This window comes from Diabrotica virgifera, chromosome 3, assembly GCF_917563875.1.
Source record: "Diabrotica virgifera virgifera chromosome 3, PGI_DIABVI_V3a".
Classification (NCBI taxonomy): domain Eukaryota; kingdom Metazoa; phylum Arthropoda; class Insecta; order Coleoptera; family Chrysomelidae; genus Diabrotica; species Diabrotica virgifera.
In genome coordinates this window covers 138,797,603-138,822,912 of record NC_065445.1, presented here as the reverse complement: position 1 = coordinate 138,822,912, position 25,310 = coordinate 138,797,603, and the positions used below count along the sequence as shown (strand labels likewise).

General features: G+C 33.5%; 1 protein-coding gene across 3 annotated transcripts in view; it reads right to left on the bottom strand.

Annotated features, from left to right (window-relative positions):
• LOC126881331 (cholesterol transporter ABCA5-like) overlaps positions 1-25,310 on the bottom strand; it is a 254,480-nt gene that overhangs the window by 86,970 nt on the left and 142,200 nt on the right. For all 3 annotated transcript variants that reach the window (XM_050645551.1, XM_050645552.1, XM_050645553.1), the window contains exons 7-11: positions 22,484-22,670; positions 19,202-19,345; positions 12,551-12,701; positions 12,390-12,466; positions 7,887-8,021 (exon numbers count right to left, since the gene is read on the bottom strand). In XM_050645551.1, the coding sequence (XP_050501508.1) occupies positions 7,887-8,021; positions 12,390-12,466; positions 12,551-12,701; positions 19,202-19,345; positions 22,484-22,670 (694 nt within the window). The remainder of the gene's footprint in view (positions 1-7,886; positions 8,022-12,389; positions 12,467-12,550; positions 12,702-19,201; positions 19,346-22,483; positions 22,671-25,310) is intronic.

Genomic DNA, 25,310 nt, shown 5'->3' with positions numbered 1-25,310 from the left:
TATTCTGTATTTCTCCAGTCACAGTTCACATCATCTTGGACAATTTTCCCCCATTTTAGAATGTTTGATTTTACTGGAGCGACCTCTGTTCTTATCCTATTCATAGTTTCCTGTGTTTTAAAGTCTAGGTCTAGAGATTGGCCGGTCCACTGAACCTGGGGAAGAGGAAAATACTCATCCTGCACTGTTCCAAGGAAGCTTTTCCTGGATTTCAGTCGCTTTTGTGGCATTCGAGCTTTGTATAGGGCATTCCACTCATCCACAATCTGTTTAATTTCCTATATGTGCTCTGCAACGAATCTGTGTATCAACGGTTCTCCAAAACCTGTTAAAACAATTTGTTTGTTCATATATTTTTGCTAGTTGTGGAAGTCCTTTTAACGGAAAGTGATAACATATTTTAACGGATACATAAAATCAAACACCAATATGTATTTATAAATTTATTAAAAAACTGCCAATAATAAAATACTTAAAATCAGACACCAATATTAAACTATATATTATACTATATTACTATACCTATTTATTTTTAACTTATTAGCAAACTGCAGTCCAATAAAAATAAAATTATCAACATTAACCATTTAAACTTGCCTTAAATTGCGAATAATTTTAACACAAACAAACACAAAATTTAGTTGCAGTTGCACTAGATTTGCTCCTGGTTGAAAATGTACTGCCACAGCTTGTTCGATTAAATCGCAGCACCTTCATATTTGTTAGTACATGTAAAACTGAAGAAGCTCTTATTATTCTTTGAATAAAAGGTAACTTGCATCTTATTTCACATATTAATATTTAAAATCTTCTCTTCAAAATACCAGATGTTCTTTCAATAACAATAATTCTTGAAGCAATTTGTGATTAATAATACAGCACTTCAACTGCTGTCTGAAGATTTTGCAATGGTGTCATTAGGTGGTGAGCACTGGATATACCCTAGCAAATACATTATTCATAAATTTTCCATTTCATATACCCATAATATGCAAAAGTATTTAACAACTCCTAATATAGTATCTCTAATTTCACTTCCATGTTGTACAATGAGTATTATGGGTTATGTTGTTCTTTAAATGACAAAATAATTAAATTCAACGATCTTATTTTCATTTTTATCTTTTATTTATAAGATCTTATTAAAGGAGGTAACAAATAGAATTTTATAGGTTATTTTTACATTTACAAAATTATTTAATGTCATTTGTCAAAATAAAAGGTTCCTTATGGCCGGGATACACGAGGCTAGTTTTTCAAGCTAGGATAGCAAGCTAGCGCTTTTAAACTAGCAAACTAGTATTACTAGCTTCATGTATACAGAACTAGCTTAGCTTTTAGGCTAGTAAGCTAGTGAGAAAGACAGTAAGCCAGTTTCTTAAGCTAGGATAGTTTAATAGCATGGAGTTCTATTTTGTTAAGCTACTTGCTTCCCCCTCTACTGCTTTTAATATCCTGGCTTGTGTACCACCCTCGTCTGGCCGGCAAAGCTATAATAGTGTTTTCGAACTGCAAGTGCGTATTGTCAACCTGTTTTAGTTTTTCAAACAGATAACCCCGTGTCTCTAAAACTAATGTGCCAAAATTAAGAGCCGAGATTAATTTAAATTTTGTACAAATGTATTGCAAGGATAAGTGTATTCGTGATTCAGCGTTGTCAAAACGCATTTTTTCGATAAATCTTCTGTTAATTCATCCAATGCAATTTGACACAGTTTCCAAAGTATCTGTTCACTCGAACATTGTTTTTTAGAAATATTTACCATTTTTAGTGCTTTTGTTGCTCTATTGACCTCGCAGTAGTACTAGCTACTGGCTGAAAATTTCCTAGCCACATGTAAACCGTTCTAGCATGCGCCAAGCCAGGACAGTAACTCAGGCTAGGATACCGGGATATCTAGCTTGCTATCCTAGCTTGAAAAACTAGCCTCGTGTATCCCGGCCATTAAAGCTGCGTTTCGAGTGGATTCGATAATTCTCATTACACATGTCCTGTATTTGTCCTTTATCAAAAGATCCTGTAATAAAGGAACTTTTAACTCCGAGTTTCGATATCTCTCTAATAAGTCGGAAATTGAAATTTACTAAACGCAACAGCAAGTGACAGTACGTAGCTACTGCTCCTATTACGGGTTAAAATTTGAGTTATCAAATATGTGTTTTATCTCGCCAGGTATTAATGACGCACGGGTAAAGACTCATGGACTCAACTGTATTTCTGCGACTATAATATGGCACTTTCGGTTAGAACTTTTTAACCGGAAATGATATAAAAACCAAAATTAAACACTTACTCTGGTCTCGCTAAGGAACGTCGAGTAATATAAATATCGCTTATACTATTTCAATGACCTTAAAACGGTACTTCCGGTTTCAACTCTAAAACCGGAAGGTCGCGACCAAATTTCTAATATTTAATACCATCCTTGGGTTATAAGCTTTCATTCGACACCTCATTTGTCATTCTATCTGTATTAATAACGAAGTTATATTCGCGGACGGACGGACAGACGTATAGACAGTCATGAAACCGGAAGTATTTATTTGTTCTCCTCTTGCTAAGGCGCGTTGAATAATATATCACTTGTAATATTCCGGTGACTTTAAGTACTTCCGGTTGTAATTCTGAAACCGGAAGTCCTAGGTAAAATGTCTCACCTTTAGTACAATCCTTGGGATTATAAGCTTTCATTTGACACCTCATTTATCACTTTACCTGGTATAATGAAGGAGGAGTTGTGTTTACGGACAGACAGTACCAAGTCATAATATGACAATTTACTATATTAATTGGGAAATATCCACAATTTAAGTTGGATATTAATTCTATTGGCATTTAGACTTCCACTTGGGAAATCGTTATCGAAATACATTTATATAAATATATAGTAAATGAAAAGAAATGTAGACATATAGTAAATTACATAGAAAATCAATGTGTCTACTGTTAAAAATCTAAACGGGAACTGGTGTATGTTTTCAAAAGACTGATAGTGTGTAAATAAATTTATTAAATCAGCTAAGTACTTTCAACATATTAATGCCATCATCAGAGCTATCGTCTTATAGGTGTAAAAACCTCAAAAGAAGAGAAAACTTCGAACAATCACATTCTATAGTTTAAAATCAACCCAGGGATATAACCACTGGTTAGTTTTCTAGATTTTCTATTTATACTGTTAAAAAGGCAATATTTTTCAAACTCAAATCAGCCCTTTGAATGCTTCTGACAAAGAAATGGCAATGTACCATTCATCATTAAGGGTTATAGATTGCTTGAATTAAATAATGGAAAGTTACAGTCGATGTAGATCTCACCTTCTGAATTCCAGAAAAGGGTGGCCATCACCTTTCCGGCCAATATGACTCTTCTTCTTCTTATGCAATCCACTAATGGATGTTCGCGATCACGTTTGACAATTTTTCTCTCTCTCTCTTTTTTCTCTATGACAGTCTTCCCCTTTTTCGGAGCACGTTCATCGGGTGAAGTCCACTGTTTCAACTGTTCTTTGGTCTCTGGTGGGTACCAGTGGATCCATGTTTCATTCTACTGTCACGCAAAAATTCATTCGGATTGCACTTAAATATCGTCAAACATTGCTCTGAAGTGGTCTCGTGGTTGCGATTGATGTCTTAAGTGAGCAAACGCGGCACCCATCGCGCCAACACATTGCTCATGCCCAAAATTTCATGCAGGATATGACCCACGTGGTGTTTTGAGATGTCTACTGTCTCAGATAATTCCAGTTAAACTAATTTATCCAGAACAACAAGGTTTTAGGTCGGGAAGGTCATGCACTGACGCTATATTTATAATGTTCAAGAGAAATCGTTGGAATACAACAAACAACAAACCGGCATATTTATGTTCCGTAGACATTAAGAAAGCATTTGAGAGGGTCACATTAAAGGACGTTATCCACTTGTTATACTCGAGAGAGGTACCTCTGGGAATAATTAAAACGATAGAAAACACCTACCAGAACAACACAATAAAAGTAAAAGTGGAAGATGAACTAACTGACCCAATTGAAGCCGGCAATGGGATAAGGCAGGGGGATTCCTTGAGTCCTTTATTGTTCAACCTGATCATGGACGAAATAATAAAAAAGTAAGAACTAAAAAAGGATGCCAAATGGGAGAAAAACAACTTAAAATAATCTGCTATGCGGACGATGCAATACTAATCTCGCAAAGTGAAGATGATTTACAACGTATGCTGCACCAATTCAACATAATCGCCAGAAAATTTAATATGTTAATTTCCTCAAAAAAGACAAAATGCATGGTTATAAAAGCAGATCCAATAAGATGTAAATTGGAGCTGGAAGATCAGATAATAGAACAAGTGATGGAGTTTAAATACCTACGCATCACACTATCTAGCTACGGAAGAGAAGGGGAAAATCAAGTGAGTAGAGCAAACAGAGCCGCAGGTTGCCTGAATGACACAATATGGAGAAATAAAAATATCGAAAAAGAAATGAAAGGCAGAATTTACAAAACAGTCGTCCGACCAATAATGACATACGCGGCAGAAACACGACCCGACACAGAGAGGACAAAAAGATGGCTCGAAATAGCGGAGATGAAAACCCTTCGAAAAATCGATGGTAAGACTCTATGGGACAGAGCTAGAAGTACAGATATACGACGGAGATGCAAGGTGGATAACATTAATAATAAACTGGGTAAGAAACAGAAGAATAGAATGGAATGACCACATAAGCCGAATGACAACAAATAGGGTAGTTAGGACAGCGAGAGACGGTTCCCCAATAGGAAGACGATCAGTGGGAAGACCACGAAAACGATGGAACGACAAATTACTAGAGGCACATTGAAAAAACAGACAGAGTCATGTCTATACAAAAAGAAGAAGAAGAAGAAGAGAAGAAACTAATTTATTGGAAATAACACGCAGTACATCGGCGCACATGGACTTGAGAGTCAGAAACGACAGAGGAGACCTCCTAGAAAAATTCGCAGAAGACTCAGAACTCGTTGTCACCAACACATTTTTCCAATTACCACCTCGAAAGCTGTACACGTGGAAATCCCATCAAGACAAACCCGGGAGAATTATTAGAAATCAAATAGATTACATTTTAGTAAACAAAAGATTCCGAAACAGCTTTATATCTGTCAAGACTTATCCTGGAGCAGACTTAGAGACGGACCACGTTCCACTGGTGGGAGTATTTCGCGTCAAACTCAAAATAGTGCAGAAAAAGAAATCACAATCATTTGACCTACGTATGTTAAAGGACTCTGACACGCAAAATCAGGGTTCAAGCCACGTTAAACGAGCAAGTGACTGCAATTAGAAACGAACCGAACGAAGAACAAATGATCAAACAGATGACCGAAATAGTTCAAAATGTAAAGGATAAACACTTGAAGGCAGATAAATTAACCAAGAAGAAATAATGGATGACAGATGAGATCCTGAAACTAATGGACGAAAGAAGAAATGCCAAAAATGACCCCGACACATATAAAACAATCAATATATCAATAAGAAGGAAAATTAGAAAAGCGAAAGAAAAAGAAGCAATGCCAAGAAATTGAGACTCTACAGTCAAGTACGATAGTCACAATATGCATAGGAAAGTTAAAGAACTCACAGGTGGACTAAGACGGAGACAGAGAGGAAATCTAACTGATTGTGACGGAAACATCATCTTAGACAAACAGAGTAAAATTAGAACGTGGAAAGAATATCTAGAAACACTATTTGAATACCAAAGAGATAACACCTTTGAGTTAGAAGAAGAGGTAAATGATGGACCCAAGAATATTACAGCAGGAAGTTTACTCTGCCATAACACAGCTAAAGGATGGCAAAGCAGCAGGTCCCGATAATATACAAGCAGAACTACTCAAACTGATGGACAACGAATCAATAGCAATAATCACAATGATATTCAACAACATATACAACTCTGGAGAAATACCAACAGAATGGCTAAAGTCTGAGTTTATTGCACTTCCAACAAAAACCAGGAACCAAAAAATGCGTAGAATACTGTACGATAAGCCTGATGAGTCATCTCCTAAAATTGTTCCTAAAGGTAATCCATACAAGAATTTACAAGCTATGTGAAAGTCAAATTTCGCCCAACCAGTTCGGGTTCATAAATGCTGTTGGTACGAGAGAGGATTTGTTTTCAATACAAGTCTTATTCCAGACATGCAGAGACGATAATTGCGACGTATACGCATGTCTAGTTGCTTCGAGTACAACACGCCAAGATGATACAAATACTAAAAGAAGCAGGAATTAACAACCAAGATCTGAAAATAATTAGAAACCTTTACTGGAATCAGACTGCAAACCTCGGAGATGACGGTGAACATACCGAATATGTGAAAATAATGCGTGGAGTGAGGCAAGGCTGCATTTTATCCCCCTAATTTTCAATCTTTACTCTGAAAGAATATTTATCGAAGCTTTGCACGAAACTGAAAAAGGTATTCTACTAAACGTGTACCGGCTAAATAACATCAGGTACGCAAATGACACCATAGTATTTGCAGACAACCTAGAAGACCTACAAGTCCTCATGAACAAAATCACGTATTACAGTCAACAATATAAACTCAATATAAACGTAAAGAAGACAAAGCTTATGATCGTTAGCAAGAAAAAGATAACAAAAGGTCAACTCTATATCAACCAAACCCTTGTGGAAAGAGTGAGGCACTACAACTACCTCGGCATCATAATAAATGAAGAATGGACCAACAACCAAGAGATAAGAGCGCACATCGAAAAAGCTAGATCAATCTTCAACCGTATGGGGGCCTCTTTTCAAGAGCCACAACCTTTCTCTTGGTATAAAAGTCAGAATGCTGAGATGCTACGTCTTCTCTGTTCTTTTTTATGGTGTTGAATCATGGACCTTGAACGAAGATATGTGCCGAAAATTGTAAGCATTTGAGATGTGGCTATATCGGAGAATTCTTAAAATCCCATGGACTGATCGGGTCATAAATGAGGAGGTCCTTATAGAAGAATGGGGAAGAACCGAGAAGTACTAACCACCATCAAATCTCGAAAGTTGGAATACTTTCGATACATTATGCGAAACCCTGGTTAAAGAACCTCAGAACCTGGTTCAACACAACATCTGTGCAGCTTTTCCGCGTTGCTGCAGATAAAGTGAAGATTGCCATGATGATCGCCAACATTCGTCACGGATAGGCACATCAAGAAGAAGAAAACTAATTTATCTTGATGCTCGATTTTCCTTCCAAAAACAAGAATTAAATCACCGATCAATATTACTATTTTTCCATTCTTCTAAGAGCCATGGACGACTCCGCTACCACATCGATCTAAACAAAACAAAACAAGTCCGATTAGGCTGAAATTTTTTTATTAGCGCCGTCTCTCTAAAAATTTCTCTTGCGATAGTGGCGCCATCGAACGGTGATGATAATTATTTATCTAACCGCCGTCTAATTACGGGCGCGCGACTCTACCTTATCGGTAGAGTCTACGAGAAGTGAGGTAAATTGAAGCTGTAATTACAAAGAAAGAAATATGTATGTCTTTGTACTCACTTTATCACGCTTAACGAATTACGGGATCTGGATTTCAATGCATATTTTTTATAATTCGCGTATCAAAGTTACGCGTGAAGTTAGTCGTATTGATGACAGTTGGGAAACGTCCGCGACCCTCTAATTACGTATATAAAATTTATATTTTGGTCTGAAACTATTATTTTATGACATTTTAATGATATTTAATACATTCAAGGAGAAATAACCACAATTCTAATAAAAATATTTTGAACTGAAATTGTGGTTAATTCCCATTAAAGGTAATCCACAAAATAAAATTTATTTTAATTAATTATTGTTAATTATTAAATTACCTGAAATGTTTTATAAAGATCCACAATTTTAATTGCTTCCCTCCCACGCATTTCTCTGGGAACCGGCTCAACGTCTAAGGTATAGTCCGTATTATTTAATGAATGTTCTGAACTTTCTCCGTTTGCAAGGGGAATCTGAAAAAAATAGCACATTGTATTTTTTACAGTAGGTATCGATTGTTAAAAAAACTGCTGAGATTTATATAAAAAAGATAACTGTGAACAAGATATACATATACTATCTCATTTTTACTATCCAACAATCTCTCGTACCGACCTGAATCCGAGTTTGACAATAATTCCTTCTTTTTTTTAATTTGTTTGGCCATATGAGTGAAGATCTAGGAAGAGTATATACGTAATCTAGGTTTTAGTTTTTATTACAGATATATTAACTGTTCCGTTTATTATTTGGTAAAATTTTGTACTTTTGTGCGGTCCGAAAAAGACCAAAAGTCTTTACAAATTCTTGTAAAAGCACAATGATTTGTGTATAAAACTGAGGCAGAAGTTTTAGTATGTATTTTTTTTGTTTTCCTAATTTCCTTTCAAATAAATAACACTTGTTTGGAGCAGTTGATGATAACTGAATAACGACAGAGTGAATAAATCGGTACCTCATCTTATCGTACATTTTTAAATAAAAGCAGAACAAGTTGGAAAAGAGGAATATTGGTTAGTCAAAACTCAGAACAACCACAAGAGATTAAAAGCCGTATAGAAATAGCAAGGGCAAAATTTGCGTAAATGAAACATCTGTTATGTAGTAGAGACCTTAGAATGGATCTACGCTAGCTTGTTGCGCTGCTACGTTTTTACAACTTTGCTCTACGAAGATTGAAGCAGTTAGAGATTAAGAAATTGGAAGCTTTTGAGCGTTGGTGTTATCGAAGAATGCTATGACTATCATGGGTAGACAAAATTGGCAATATTGAAATCCTTGATAGGGTTAATAAGAGGGAAGAAATTAAACAGACAATTAAGAGGCGGAAGCTTGAATATTTCGGTCATATAGTAAGAGGTCATCGTTATAGTCTGCTGCGTTTGATTATAGAGGACAAAATAAAAAGGTAAAAGAGATGTAAGAAGAAGACGAATCTCCTTGTTACGTTATCTAAGGGAATGGTTTAGTCTGAGCTCTAACCAACTATTTAGAGCTGATGTAAGTAAAATAAGAATTGCCATGTTGATATCCAACCTTCGATAGAAGATGGAAGCTTAAAAAGAAGATCAAGTTATGACAATTCCATTTATAAGAGTAGGAGACCTCTTCTTCTTACCCCATTCAGAATGTTTTTAATGTCAATGTCCCAGCTGAGACTTTTACTAAATTCAAATTCAGATAAGACACCGGCAATCTGAAGTAAAATCTTTTCTAAAATGATTATCATTTATGTGTATCGATTTTTCTTCTCGAGAAAAAATTTGTCGATATTCCTATATGATTTGTCTCATAACGAGACAAATCATATAGGAATAGCGACATGGAATGTGACATCTCTGACAGGCAAGGAAATAGAAGCTACAGAAGAAATGGAAAAAATGGATGTACAAATATTTGGAATAAGCGAAACAAAAAAGATAGGGAGCGGATATATCAACATCAACGAGAAATATAGCCTATACCATTCCGGAATACGGCAGGGACAAAGAGCAAAAGAAGGAGTCGGTATAATAGTGAATAAAAGAATAGAATCAAGGATAACAAATTACGAAGCAGTATCATCTAGAATAATTACAGTCCAAATAGAACTAAAAGACAAGATAGGAATAATACAAATATACGGACCAACAGAAGGTAGTGAAGAAGAGGCAATGATAGAATTCTACAACGAACTCCAATATAGGTACATTAGATAAGTTAAGAGAGACAGGAGAAAAAATAATAATTTTAGGAGATTGGAATTCTAGAGTAGGTAGAACGTTAATAGGGGATTAGGATGTATTGGACAATATGGGGAAGAAACACTAAATAGAAATGGAATTAAAATGCTAGAATTTTGCCAAACGAATAACCTGATAATAGGAAACACATTCAGTGAACAAACCATTGAAGACAAATATACATTTGTGGCTGAAGAGAGAAATGCAAAGAGCTTAATCGACTATATGTTATAGTATATACGAGAAATTTGGAAAAAAAAATACAAAATATCTTAACGGAAAAACTGTCCACACAACACAGGCTTGTCACTGCAAAACTGAAGGATGAAAAAATAGAGGAGGTGGAAAGAAAAGAGTACAAGAAAGTAAAAGTAAACAAACTAAAGATAGAACGTGTGCGAGAACTTTACAAGAAGGAAAGCAATAAAAGATTGAGGCAGATAGAGTGCCAAAAAGAAACATGGACAATGGAAGAAAGATGGAATACTTACATGGAAGTATTAAAGAAAGCAGCAGCTGAAGTATGTGGAATCAAAAAGTGTAATAATCAATTGAAAAGGACAAGGTGGTGGAATAAAGAAGTGAAAACAGAAATAAAAAAGAAGAAAATGGCATGGAAAAAATACATCGAAACGGAATTAGAAGAAGATAAAGAAGAATATTACAGGCAGAGACGATTGGTGAAACAGACAATCACACAAGCAAAAGCAAAATCATGGAAAGAATTTGAGAAGAACTACAAGAAGGATATATAACAAATAATAGAAACTTTTGGACGACAATATGACACATGAAGGGGGGAAAACGAAAGGAGATAAATGCAGTAAGAGATAGATCAATGCAAATTCAAATAAACCCAAAACAAATAGCTAGGGTATGGAAAGAATATTATGAGGAAAAATTTGATACCGAAGTAATTTAGGAACACAATGTAATAAATAAAGGCCAAGAAAACACAGAGATATACCAAATAAGTAGAGAAGAAGTAATAGAAGGAATATCAAACATAAAAATAGGCAAGGCAGGAGGAGAGGATGAAACTGGACCGGAAATGGTAAAATACATGGGAGAAGAGGGAATAAATTGGCTATGGACAATATAAAGAGGCGGGGGAAAAATAAGCAATCCCTAGAGACTGGCGCTCATAACATCATCGTACTAATATACAAAAAAGAGAACATATAGAGTACGAAACCTACAGAGCAAAATAATAGAGAAGAGACTAAGGCAAGAAGTAGAAATGAAATTGGGAGGAGAACAAGCGGCCTTTAGACCAGGAAGATAAACAAATGACAATATATATATATCATCAGGAACCTAAGCGAAAGAAGCTTAGACACGGAGGGAAAACTGGTATTAGCATTCATAGACCTAAGAGCAGTATTTGACACGATAGAAAGACAAATTATAGCGGAATGCTTGAGGAAAATAAATTTACCAAACAGATTGATAAAAATTATAGAAAGTACTTACAAAGAAGTAAAAGGAAGAGTACAAATAAGAGGGGAACGATCAGAAGAATTTAATTGGAAGAGAGGTATTAAACAAGGAGATAGTCTCACCCTCTGCTATTCATAATCGTAATGAACGAATTAATAAGAAAAACTAAAACAAGAACCAACCAACTACAGACAATAATAGGATACCATAGATTACAACCGGTAACAATGGAGTCCTTACTGTATGCGGACGACATAGCACTAATAGCAGATTCCGAGAACAAAATGCAGAAACTAATGGATATATGGGTAGAGGAAATAGAAGAACTAAAAATGGAAATAAACGAGGGTAAAAGTAAGATCAACGGCAAAGACGATAATGAAATAAAGATAAAATGCGAAAACTCAAAACTGGAAATATTTACAACTTACAAATACCTGGGAAGTATCATTACTAACGACGGAGAAATAGACTGAGAAATAACAAATAGAGCAAAGAAATCAAACAAGTTATACTTCTTAGCCCCAATACTGGGAAAAAGAGAACTTGCAAGAGAGGCAAAAATAAACATATATAACACAATAGTGATACCTACCGACTGTGCTCTATGCAAGTGAAAACTGGACAATTCTGGAAAAACATCAGAGCAGAATAAATACAATGGAGATGGGACATTTAAGAAGGATAGTTGGAAAGACAAAATGGAATAGATTAAGCAACGAGACTATTAGGAGAATGGCCAACCAAGAACCAATAATGAATAAACTAAAAAAGAGATAAATGAATTGGTATGGGCGTTTGATGAGGATGCAATCCAACAGAATTACAAGAAAAGTCCACGAAGCAAAGAACATCGTAAAAAGAAAAAGAGGCAGATCAAGAAAAAATGGATACAGTAAGTAGTAGAGGCGGGAAAAGTTAAAGGAAAATCACTCGAGGAATTGAAAATAATGGCAGCAAAAAGAAAAGAGTCGAAGAGATGGGTGAATGTAAATTAAAAGAGCATCCCAAATCCGACACCCTGATAGGATACAAGGAAGGGGAGAAAGAATGAGAAAGAAAGAAAGATTTTTCTTGTCCAAACAAGTATCAACAATATATATTTTCTATACTCTATGAATTTTTTGTTCAAAATTTATTAAATGTAAAGTTTAAATATACAACTGTATTTATATTTACCTTTTGAAGAGTCTTCTTAGGAAACCAAAATGACAGTTTAAAACAAAATAATGGAGGACGTTTTATACCATATTCACCTGAAATAAAAATCACCATTAAATAGATACGATTAAAAAATAAATTATTGTGTATTAAATAAAAAGTATTAACTAGGTACTTACTAGGTATAACACTGTCTAAATAATATGCTAATAAACCATAAACTACAATATCGACTGCCATCATTATTAGACTACCTCCAAAAGGAACACCGCGACCTGACCAGATATTACTTATATTTACTCCTTCTCCAGACAAATCCATAACTATAGCCTACAAAAAAAAAATAAAACAATAAAACATCTACATTTAGTATATATCTACATTTAAGAACCAAAAAATATCTACTAGGGAAGTGCATATACATGTTCACTTCGGAAAAAATCAAACAATTCATTAAGAAATGTTTAATAAACAACATGTTAAATGAACTACGAAATTAGATGTTTTTTAAATAACTCCGAAAATATAAATTTTGGAAAAAAACTGACTTGGCCATTGAAAAGTTCAGAAAATTTTACAAAAATAACCTTATATAAAGAATTTTCTAGAATTAAATCTGTATCTTCTATAATTTTTTATTTATAACGCTAAAGTCACTCTTCTCACAAACATTGGCGCACTGTAAACTAATGTACTGCGAAGTGTACGGTTGAGTTATTTTAATGTAATTCTTTAAGTAATGGATCAAATTAAATTTTACAAATTGAACATGAAAGAAGAATAATTAAGCTATCTTATGGTTTTAATAGAAAGAAATAAAATGTATGGGCATAAGTACGGTTTGGGCGGAAAGTGAGCCGTACATGAATTTTGTTTAAAAATGATTTAAAAATGTGTAACTAATACAATTGTTCTTACAAAACTCTCAATTTTGCACAACTTACCTTTCAAGCATCTTGCTAAATGATGTTTCATTCAAAAAAATCTCAAAAATTTAATTCAAATGATATGACGTCTCAAAAAATGTAATTTTTGAAATCTTTACAGTTTTATAGAATTACCACCGTTTTAATACGGTATTACTCAAGTTTGAACGGATTTATTACAGTTTTATAAGTGCTTTTTTAAAGTATAGGATGTAATCTTTAAAATACACTCAATTATTTTACTTTAGAAATTAAATAAACTACTTCTTTTTAAGAAAATTAAGGAAAATAACAAAAATGTAATACAAAAACCGAAAATTCCCAGCTAAAAAAATGTTTATACAAAGTGATCAAAACTTTTTTCTGTAAAACTTACCTAAAATACATTTAATAATAAGCTTCAACAATAATAAATGTTAAGCAAAAAATTTTTTTAGCTCTTATACAGTATGTCTGCGTAACTTGGAAACCTATTGATAACTTTTTCATTATCAGTTTTACGAAAAAAACTTATTCTTTATATAATACTCTGAATCGTATATAATCTAAGACGCAATCATCAAATATCAAATTTAATTAATGTTATACGAGGTATGTCGTAATAAAAATATGAATTTCACTCAAGAGTAAAGTACCTTTACATTTCACAATATCGAAAATTGTTATTAAGAAAAGTTGTTTGGAATTAAAAAATTTGTTTTAGTGTTCAATTACATCCTTCTAATTAAAATATTGTGAATAATAAAAGCACTTACTCTTAAGAAAAATTCATATTTTTTACATACCTTGTATAAAATTAAAAAAAAGTTTGATATCTGATGGTTGTATCTTAGATTTCAGTCCAGGGAGACTGAAAGGGAGACTTTCCAGAAGAATAACTGTTTTCGTAAAAGTGATAATAAAATAGTTATCATAATTTAAATAAAATGATGATGAGTATCCGTAATTTGAGAAAAAATTGAATTTTTTTTTTTTCGATTAGGATGATGTAATTGTATATTTAGACATAGTTTCCAATTTCAAACAACTTTTCATAATAGCATTTTTTGATATTCTGGAATATAAAGGTACTTTACTCTTTAACGAAATTCATATTTTTGACAACTCGTATAAAATTGATAAAATTTGATATATGATGGTTGAGTTTTAGATTTTTGACTATCCCGAACATTTTATTAAGAATAACTTTTTTTCGTAAAATTGATAATAAAGAAGTTTTCCATGTGGTTCCTAGCTACGCAGACACACTGTATAAGAGCTTCTGTATAAGAATTTTCAAATTGTAATGTCATATTCGGATTCAGCATAATCAAAAACAAAATAGAAACATATTTGATCAAAGTAAAATGATGAATTTAACGATATTTTTAAAATTCTTTATACAAAACAATTGTTATTGTTTAAACAATCAATAAACAATTAGCGGCCAAATCTGCGAGTAGAACTTTTTACTTTAACATGTATATAAACTAATAAAAAAAAGTTTTAGAAAAATATAAACTTGTTTGAATTTTTCCGAAACAATGCATGTTTTCGTTCTAATTGCACTCCCCTATACTACAATATCTAAATTTAGTACCTAAAATGCATAACATGCAAGATCTAGATGTGCGTATCTTAAGGTGCGCCCAAATATGCTCCGAATGTCGTATCGAACCTTGTCGCTATCAGGGTGTAACATCGAAACGTTCCACTATACTAAATTTACAATCAAGATGCAGTAGATATAAACAAACCAAGACACGTTGAATGCTACTAGGAGCACTCCGGGATAATAATTTACAGTGTATATACATTGTAAATCCCAAATCATGATTTCCAAAGCTTATGCATTGTAAATTATGATTCGGGAGTGCTCCTAATAGCATTTAACGTGTCTTGGTTTGTTTATTACTACTTCATTTTGGTTGTAAATTTAATAGTTATCGGTAAATCCGTCCGAATCAAAGGTAGTGGTCGTCGAAAGGTTCAGGACGAAGTTCGTTGTGAATGCATGTCTGGACTAGTTTCCGAACCATTCGGCGTTCTAGTCATTGTTATTTTGAAATTGAATGCGTCAAGATGGAATGGACGAATGAGAATTGTTTACTACTACGAAGAAAATTGCCGAGAAAAATAAATATTATGGGATCCAAACAATCTCAGATATTAAAACAATTAAAAAAAATGATTGGGAAGAGATTGACGTGAAAATATAAAAAAATACGATGAATGTAGAAAAAAATATTAGTCTTTCATCTGCTTTTAGAAGGGAAAATGGATAGATAAAAAAGTACAGGCACAGGAACAGTGGATGATAAATTTTTCAAAGATGTAACTTTTCTTAGTAGAATTTATGTGACATTAAAGAACGGTTTATAATTTCCGGCATAACTTGTGTTTGCCACCATCTCCTTTCACAACTATTGTTCCTATTACATATTAGCTGAATAATGCATAAGTAATATACAGTGTGTCCAGAAACTCTACCGACAAACGAAGACAGGAGATTCCTCAGATAATTTTAAGACAATTTAACCAAATTCACCTAGTCCTAAGGGAGCTAGAGCTCTTTGAAGATGGCGTCTTGTAATTAGTTTTTCTTAAATACCTCCAGAACGCTTGTAATTAGAAAAACGAAAATTGGTACACATATTTATCTTCCAGAGATAAATTGATTCCATCCATTGTAAATTTCTACTACCAGTCATAGGCGTCCGTTTTGGGTGGGGCAGCGGTTATTTTATCGCATATTTTTTGTCGTTAACTTTTAAACATTTTTGATACTGGATTATTAAATTGTGAGGTATTCTAGTACTAAAAGGTATGCTTGCTTTAAGTGGGTAGGGCACACCGTTTTCTAGAAAAATAGATTTGAAAAAAAATTGAAAAAATTTTTCAAAAAAGAAAAGGTGTATTTTACCAATTTAAACCAAGAGTAACTTTTAGTACTAGAATACCTCATAATTTAATAATCTAGTGTCAAAAATTCTTAAAAACTAAAGACAAAAAAGTTATTCGATAAAATAACCGTTGACATACCCAAAACGGACGCATATGACCGATACTAGAAATTCGCATTTAATGAAATCGATTCATCTCTGGAATATAAATAAACGTACCAGTTTTCGTTTTTTTAAATAGTATTCTTTGAATTTTTTTTTATATTCAAAAAACCAAAAATTTTCAAATCGATGTTTCTAGAAAACGGTGTATCCTACCGACTTAAAGTGAGAGTACCTTTTAATACTATAGTACCTTACTTTTTAATAATCCAGACTCAAAAATGCTTAAAAATTAAAAACAAAAAAGTTATGCGATAATATAACTGCTGCCCTACCCAAAACGGACGCCTATGACCGGTACTAGAAATTTGCAACAGATGGAATCGATTTATCTCTGAAAGATAAATATGTGTACCAACTTACTTTTTTCTAAATAGAAGAGTTCTGGAGATATTTAAGAAAAACTAATTACCAGACGCCATCTTTAATTAGCTTTAGCTCCTTTAGGAACCATTTTCGAACTAGATGAATTGGGTTAAATTGTCTTAAAATTATCTGAGGAATCTCCTGTCTTCATTTGTCGGTAGAGTTTCTGGACACCCTGTATAAACTGCTGCAGCAACGTTCATTTTGCAGATATGGTTTTAAGGCAATTACTGATGGAACGTCAAAATGTTCGCTACGAAGTACGGAACGAGGTTCGCTTCGTTGCTTATTTTAAGAACGCACGCAACAACGTCACGAACTTCTGTTGATCGCTTCGATGTTCGCGACGAGGTATGATAAGACATTCGGAGCATGTCTGGACCCGTCTTTAGGATATTTTTAAAGGTACCTATGTGTAAAAACGATGGCATACGGAATGATTAAAAATTCGTATAGAATAAAATTAAAAAAGCCGTGGATATAGCTATAAAAAAGTACAACAAAAAGCAGTCAGCTTGGTGAAGCGAGATTATGTTTATAGTAAAGGCAACATAATGTACTAAATATGTATAAATAAAATAAAACAACGGAAAAGTTCAATGTGCCCTGTATTTCTTTCATGGCGAATATATGTTAAAAAAAATTTATAAATATTAGGAAATAAACGTTTAACTTTTCATCATAATAAATAATGGGCTTACGCAAGAAAGCATCCTATCTCCAATAGTTTTTAACATCTATGCCAATGACCAACCACAACCGAATAATTCAAGAATCTTCTTATATGCTGAAGATCTGACATTGGCAGAACAAGCGAAGGATTGCGGAACTGAAGAAAAAACCACCTAAAACTTAACCCAGATATCGCGATCTAAGAAGTAGAGAGGCCCAAAGAAAACTGAGAATTGCGTTGGAGGGAGGCGAACTAGAACATACTTTCTACCCCAAATACCTATGAGTTACCCTGGACCGTATTCTGTCATACAAAGAGGTCTACACAAAAACAAAGAACAAAGTAACTGCCATAAAAAATAGTACGGAAATTTACTGTAAGTAAATGGTGAGCCAATCGGTCGGTGCTAAAAACCTCATCCCTCCCCATATTTTACTCTACAGCCGATTAAACTTGCCCGGTATGGCAAAAATCTGCTCACGCTAAGCCGGCAAACGCATCATTAAAAAGGACCTCAGAATAATTACGGGATGCTTACGACCAACCTCAATAGATAAACTTCATTATTTAGCCCTTCCGAGCATTAGACATACTACTGCAGCCAACATAAAAGAAATAAATAGAAACTAATAAGGCGCATCCACTATACGGAAACCAGGCACCAATAAAGTTTCCTACATAGCTCAATTTCATTAGACACCCAGCCAAGCACATCAAGAAAAGATATGTAGAAGGTAGCTGCGCCACCTACCCAAAGGAGTTATTCCACAGAAGCCCTACCACCTGGTGGAGACCTGAACTAGAAGGTAGGGAAGAGCTTAAATAGACTCAGAAGCGGACTGAGTAATATCAAAAATAATCTGACTAGATGGAATTACCTCCGTTGCTTGCCCACCTTCGAATGCGGAGAATATTTATACAGTTGTCCACTATGCCTGGCTACCTGTACATTGGACGAGCTCCTGCTGGGGAAGGAAAATCCCATTGAAGTCGCCAGTTTTGGTCAGATATGTTTACATGTCTACATTTTTAGGTTTTTGCTACAGACATACATCATGGTAGAATGTTTATGTTTGGGTTTTTAATATATTTAGCATGCTATGTTACTATTCGCTGTGAGCCGATGAGTAGAGGGGATTTGACAGTTTTCGCCAGCGCTGTTAGTGGCAGTTTTGTGCATTGAATTTGAACAATTTTACAAGAAAAGTATAAGTTTCAAACCGCGAGAGAGTGCTACCGACGAAACTCACAGCCAATAGAAACAGATGTAACCTCTAAATTTCACATAAACTTCTTCTTTTTCTCAATGGCCTCTTGCGTAAGCAAGATCCAGTCGCACGAACTTATATATTAAATATTATAATTATAATTAATAAAATAAAAAAACATAATTACGTTTACTATCTACTAATTCTGTGTATTCGTACAGTAATCAGGTTACAATAATATTTCAGTTCATAATTTGTGTTTTTTTAGATAAATATCTATTTTTCTCGTTTTGTATATTTCACATGCACCAATTTTATAAGAAAAGTACAACAGCCAATAACGGCCAAATATATTGCATTTTATTTCAGTTTGAACTACCACAAGTGTTCCGGACGAGAGTTGAATAACTCGAAACACGTTTAGAACAATCGTAGAGATCGAATTGAAAGGAAATAAAATCGTCTACTTTCATTTTATCGTATGTAAATTAATTTCTAATTGGTGTAACGACGCTTTTGACACGAAATAATAACAATAAAAATATAAATTCAAGCTGATACAAGCTAATACTTTCTCTCTACCATAATAATACTAAAAATAATTTATACTTACATTGTCGATGGCAAGGGCAAATCCTGATGGACTTATTAAAGACATAAACCATAAAGCGATTGGATTTGAATCTTTCAAAAACACTTGTACAAAATAAAACATGCTCATTATTATTACTACAAAATTGCTCAGTATTCCGGCAGTCTAAAACAAAAAAATACATGTAAAAATATACAGTGTGTATTAACCAATTAAAGGGTACAGGGGAAAAAGGAGGAATGTCACTTTTATTGAACTTCTCAGGAGAGCATTTTTAAAGTTATAAGACTAAAATATTAATGATATGTTTTGTTATATCGCCGCCGCCTACGAAAAGTATAACTCCGAAAAATGCCGTTAAGAGTATAACTTTGAATGAACGCCGCGAAAAATATTATTTTCGATTATATGATCGTGAAAATTATAACCCCTAATAAAATGTTAGCGAAAAAAAAATATTTTTTAAGGAGTATCAGCAAAAAACATAATTTCTGTTTGTGGGTCCACGAAAATGATAATTACTAAAAAGTTCTCATTGAAAATAATTATTCTTCGATCAAGATCATTGAAAAAAAATTATTTCTAATTCTGTATTCATGAAGATTATGACTCCTAATAATGCGCGGTGAAAAGTATGATCCTGAATGAATGAGAGCGAAAAATATTTTTTCTGTTCTATACTTTCTAAGACCCTAACTTCTAATACGCTGCGGTGATAAGAAAAAGTTCACAATAATTACATGTAAAAAGAATTATTTCTGATTGTTTCCACAAAAATTAATATTACTAAAAATTTCTCGGACAAAATAACTAGTCTTCAATGTATGACAGCAAAAAAAATAATTTCTATTTCTATGTATGCGAAAATTATGAATCCTAATAATGCGCGGCGAAAAGAATTATCCTAAATATGCGACGGCAAATTTCATTTTCGTAGCTACTCTACTGGAAATTTTTGTTTAATGTAAATCTTCGAGGAGTTATTTTTTCCGCAAGAACAGAAACGTAAATAATTATATTCGTCGTCATCTACTAGGAACTAGATGTTTTAGTCATAAATATTTTGACAGTTATGATCTTCGTGGATGTACAGATAAAAAGAATTATTTTTGTTGTTCCTGGTATAAAAATAATTTTTTTCCTCAAAAATATTTTTAAATTTATAATCTTCTTGGGCACGTAAATAGCAATTATTCTTTTCGCCGATATCTGTAGAGAAGTAATTGTTTTCCCACAACCTTGGGAATAAAGGGGAATAATTGTTTTCGTCGGCATCTATTAAGAACTAAATCTTTTCGTCATAAATATTTTGGGAGTTATAATCTTCGCGGACACGCATATAAAAAAAATGTATCGCCAATACTTACCAAAGAGTTAATATTTTCACTGAAAATGTATTAGGAATCACATTAATCATAGGTAGCAGCGATATATGGTATTTTTTTAAATCATATGTTTGGTATGTTTACTCTGTGGTTACACACGAAAACAATGTGTATCAATAAAAGCGTTTTAATTTATTTCTGCTTGATTCACAACTGACAGTCCTTTTTCTTAACCGGTAACACCGTGACATTCCCACTTCTTCTCCTGTGTAGATGTTTTATTATTTTTAACCAGTGTTATTTACGTATAGTAAAGTACACAAGATAACGTATCTAATGAATTATTAAAACAAAAAAATGAAAATTTCTGACATTCCTCCTTTTTTCCTGTACCCTCCAATTGTAATAAACTTGATTACACATAAATAGGATGGTTCAAAAAAGCTCGCGGACATGTTGAACTTTTTTGTTTTATATATAATATCCTGTAATTGTAAACAATACATTTTGTTTAATTCTTCAGACATCATCTTTCTAGACATAGTTCTTATACAATGTTTTATAGCTATCTTCAATTGTTTTCGAAATATTAAATATTTTTAAAATATTTAAATTAATTGCAACAAAAACAGAAAATTAATAACTATTGTTTAAATTCGCTGCAAAACACACATTATTTACTTCCTATTTAGGATTTGATAAGGGGAAAGAAAGAAAAAAACATTTTAATGTAAACAACAAGACAAGTGTAAACGGTTTCATTTACTTTGGTTTACAACGCCAAGCCTTAGCAATTTTTTTTCTGATTACGTGACAGTAGTTCTCAGTGTTGACACTTGCAGTTATCAGGGAGTAACAGCTAGTTTTAGGATAGACGTGGGAGATACTGATAAATTTCAATTCATTTTTATATGATAGTTGGATTGCACAGGGCTCTAAGCTTAGTCCTTATTTATTATCATTAATGTTGGATCATATAACAGCCAAACGACAGAGCGACATTCCCTCGTACTTATGGTATGTTGATGATGTAGTGTAGAAAATACTGAAGAGTATTTAAAACAAACACTGGAACAGTGGAGACAAGTTCTTGAGGAAAAAGGTTTACAACTTAATAGGACAAAAACAGAGAATTTGGACTGTTCATTTAAAGATGGACTTCCTACAAGTTTAAACACATATTATATAAAGTTATAACAAGATGGTGAAATGAATGTGAAAAGTGATAGTTTTAAGTACCTAGTATCGATACTACGGAATAATGGGAAAATAGATGGAGATCCCTGCAGTAGAATTAGGGTACGATGGATGAAGTGGAAGGAAGGGAGTTGTGTTTTGTGGCATAAAGATTCATATTAAACTACAGGAAAAATTCTATAAAAGACCAGCTATGTTGTACGGAAATGAATGTTGAGCAGTTAAAAAACAAATAAGGATCACAATTGTATGTTGCGGAAATGAACACAATAAGAATAAAATTGAGCAAAAGTATATTAGGGAAGTGTACGGAAGGTGTACAAGTGGTACCAATTAATGCAAAATGAGAAAACTTAGGCTAAAATGGTTCAGGCATGTTCAACGTCGAGACGTTAATCACCCAATACGAAGAAAAGCCAATGGAATAATTGATTAATCTTGATTACCATCATTGTGGTCTTTTTGCGTTTACTTTTATTCTGAGTAGTAATTTTGAATGAATTTTATTAATCTGTTTATGGCAATGATGTTTACTTCTTGGTCGTTAATTCTATTCCTAGTTTCTTGTTGCCAGCACATTTTATTATTATTCTCAAATACTTATTATTGGGAAATAGAGGAAATACAAAACTTTTTAAAAAGATTATAGTGAATAATGTTCATCACATGAATGCATATTTTCAAAAAGTTTGATAACGTTTACATCATTGTTTAAGGCCGTTCATTCTTCAAAAAAAGATTTTAATACCCATATTAATACCAAGAACTTATGGTTACTTACCCTCGATTTATCGAAAAATGGCGTTATCATGAATCCAAACATTATAATCGAAAAACAGTAGAGTACAATCAAAATAAATATCAGTAGAAAATTTGTATGTATAAATACTTTTAGACTATACAAAAGCACTACACAGACGACTGACAAAAATAGTACAAAAACTCCGTATATTATAAACCATGATAACCTGAAACAATAAAATTTTATTAAATAAATTACTAGAATAGTTTTTACAAATAGGTCAAATCATATAAACTAATCTACGAAATGATTTATTTGTTGATAAACATTACATATAGTCCGTCCGCTATTACTTTTCCCATGCGGTACGATTCATTTTCAATCAATTTAAGTCAAAACAGAAAGTGAAACGTACGCCGATGTGTGTAGTATATAGTATACAGCAGGAGTCACCAATTATGTTCCCTGGGTGTCCGTTTCGAAAACCTATGATACTTCCGGGGTCCGAACTTAATGCTACATGTGCCCAGTTGTTCTAATTCGGTTTCTTTGCGAATTTTTGTTAAAAAATATCATCCCCATCATAATAACAAATCAGAACGGTACCGGGCGAAATTTTTAGGCAGAAATTGTTTACCGCTTTTTTAACAAATTCAAAACATCACGTTTTTGCCCCCGAAAATATGTTTTTAGCATTTTTGGGCCATCTTAAACAAAAAAGATCATTTTTCTCAAAAGTTGATAAATTTTGAGTTTTAAGCGATTTAAAATCTGAAAGATGCGAAAATAAGCAGTTTCGAAGCTTGAAAACTCATGGTTAGTTTATTATTTTTAAGGTTGTGAAGTGTCTAAATTGAAGTTTAAACATTCAGTTTCAAGATTCTGATGAGTCATCGGAGCATATTTCAATTTAGACGCCGCAGCAGCGCGTCGCACTATATGGTGCGTATCGCACTATATGATTGGCATATTTAATTAGCACATTTTTCGCGTAAGTACGTATAAGATGTATACATGCGACAGGGACGCATCATAAAGTGCGACGCCCGACGATTAACAATTAAAAAACAACGATCTATATTGAAATAAACCCCGATTACTCCCTAGAATCTTGAAATTACATGTAGAAGCTTCAATTTAGGCACGTGTCAACCGGAACACTAATAATTTACACATGAGTTTTCAAGCCTCGAAAAAATGCGTATTCGTATTTTTGCATTTTTCACATTTTAAATTGCTTACAACTCGAAAACTATCAACTTTTGGGAAAAATGACGAAAGACATTTTTTGTTTAAAATCACCCAAAAAACCTATAAATACATTTTGTATGGTTGTACATTCTGATGTAAAAAAATGTACAACCTGTCTGAAGTCTGGAATGAGTTTAGAGCAACTAAGTTTCATTAGGGAGTTGAGATTCATCTGTTAGCTGAGATCTGTACCGATTTTTAATAAAATTCATTCGCGAAAAAGCGGCTTCGCACATGTAAGTTGAGCCAAACGTAGTATATATTTCATGGCCAAATATTTTCAAAATTGCAGAACACCATATTCTGAATTTAATCGCAGTCCGCACAAAACTAGCCTACTAGTCCGCACAAAACTAGCAGTACACAGAATGTATATACACATACACATCGACGTTCGTTTCAATTTGTTTTGACTTAATTTGATTGAAAATGAATCGTACCGCATGGGAAAAGTGATAGCGGACGGACTATGGGTAGGTAATATACACATAATAAATGTAGGTAATCGATTTTCTTGATTTTTCTTCTTCTTCTTCTTGAATTCTGCATATTCTTCCACCATTTACTGTCTTATCAGGTGAGATGTTAGACATACAGGATTAGATTGTTCTATTTTTAACGGATTTTCAAAACATTTCACAACTGTGGCGTCCATTGTAGAATATTACGTAGCCATGATTTCTTTTTAAGTTCTGAGCTTCTTTTATCTTCAATCTTTCTATCAGTATTAGTCTCTAAAAGTGTACCGTTCTATCCGTAATACATGCTCTAATTATGCAATCCGCTTACTTTTTATCATCATCATTATCATGCAACCTCTTCCATCCACTGCTGGACATAGGTCTCTCACCTTTTTCGCCACTCTCCACGGCTCTGTGCGTCTTGTTGCCATTAATTTGACATTCGTTTAATGTCGTCCATCCAGCGTGTTGGTGATCGTCCACTGCTGCATTTGTCTTCTCTTGGGCGTCAGTCAATTAGTTTTCTGGTCCATCTTGAGTCTTTTAGTCTTGCTACGTGGCCTGCCCAATTCCATTTCAACTTGGCTTTGCGTTCGACGAAATTAGTGATATCTATTCTTTTCCTCAGGTCTTGGTTCCTTATTTTGTCTTTTTTGTCACGCCGAGAATTGATCATTCCATATGCCTTTGTGCTACTCGTTTTTTTAGTACTGTTGTTTTTGTGAGCGTGAGAGTTTCTGCTCCGTATGTCATAATAGGAAGAACGCATTGGTTAAATGTCTTCCGTTTCAAAGCTATCGGGGTATTGCTCTTAAAGATGTCTCTTAGGACCGGTTTTTCAGTGCTGGGTTAACCTATTTATTTTTTGGTCACCGAAATATTCATGGTTAATCAGTTTTTCAGTACTAGGTTAGAGCTTAAACTCGTTTAAGTTAACCACGATTTTAACCGATCCTCGTTAGATGGTTTAATGCATCATATTCATTTTTTTGAGTACCTGCCTGACAGTGACAGAAGGGATTAGTTGGGTTATGATATTTTCTTTCATCGCGGGGAGTATTCTAATATCTACCTCCTTATTATTATAAGGAAATTATTATTATTGAAATTATAAATTATTATCGTTATTATATAGGAAGGAATTAAAAGGAAAT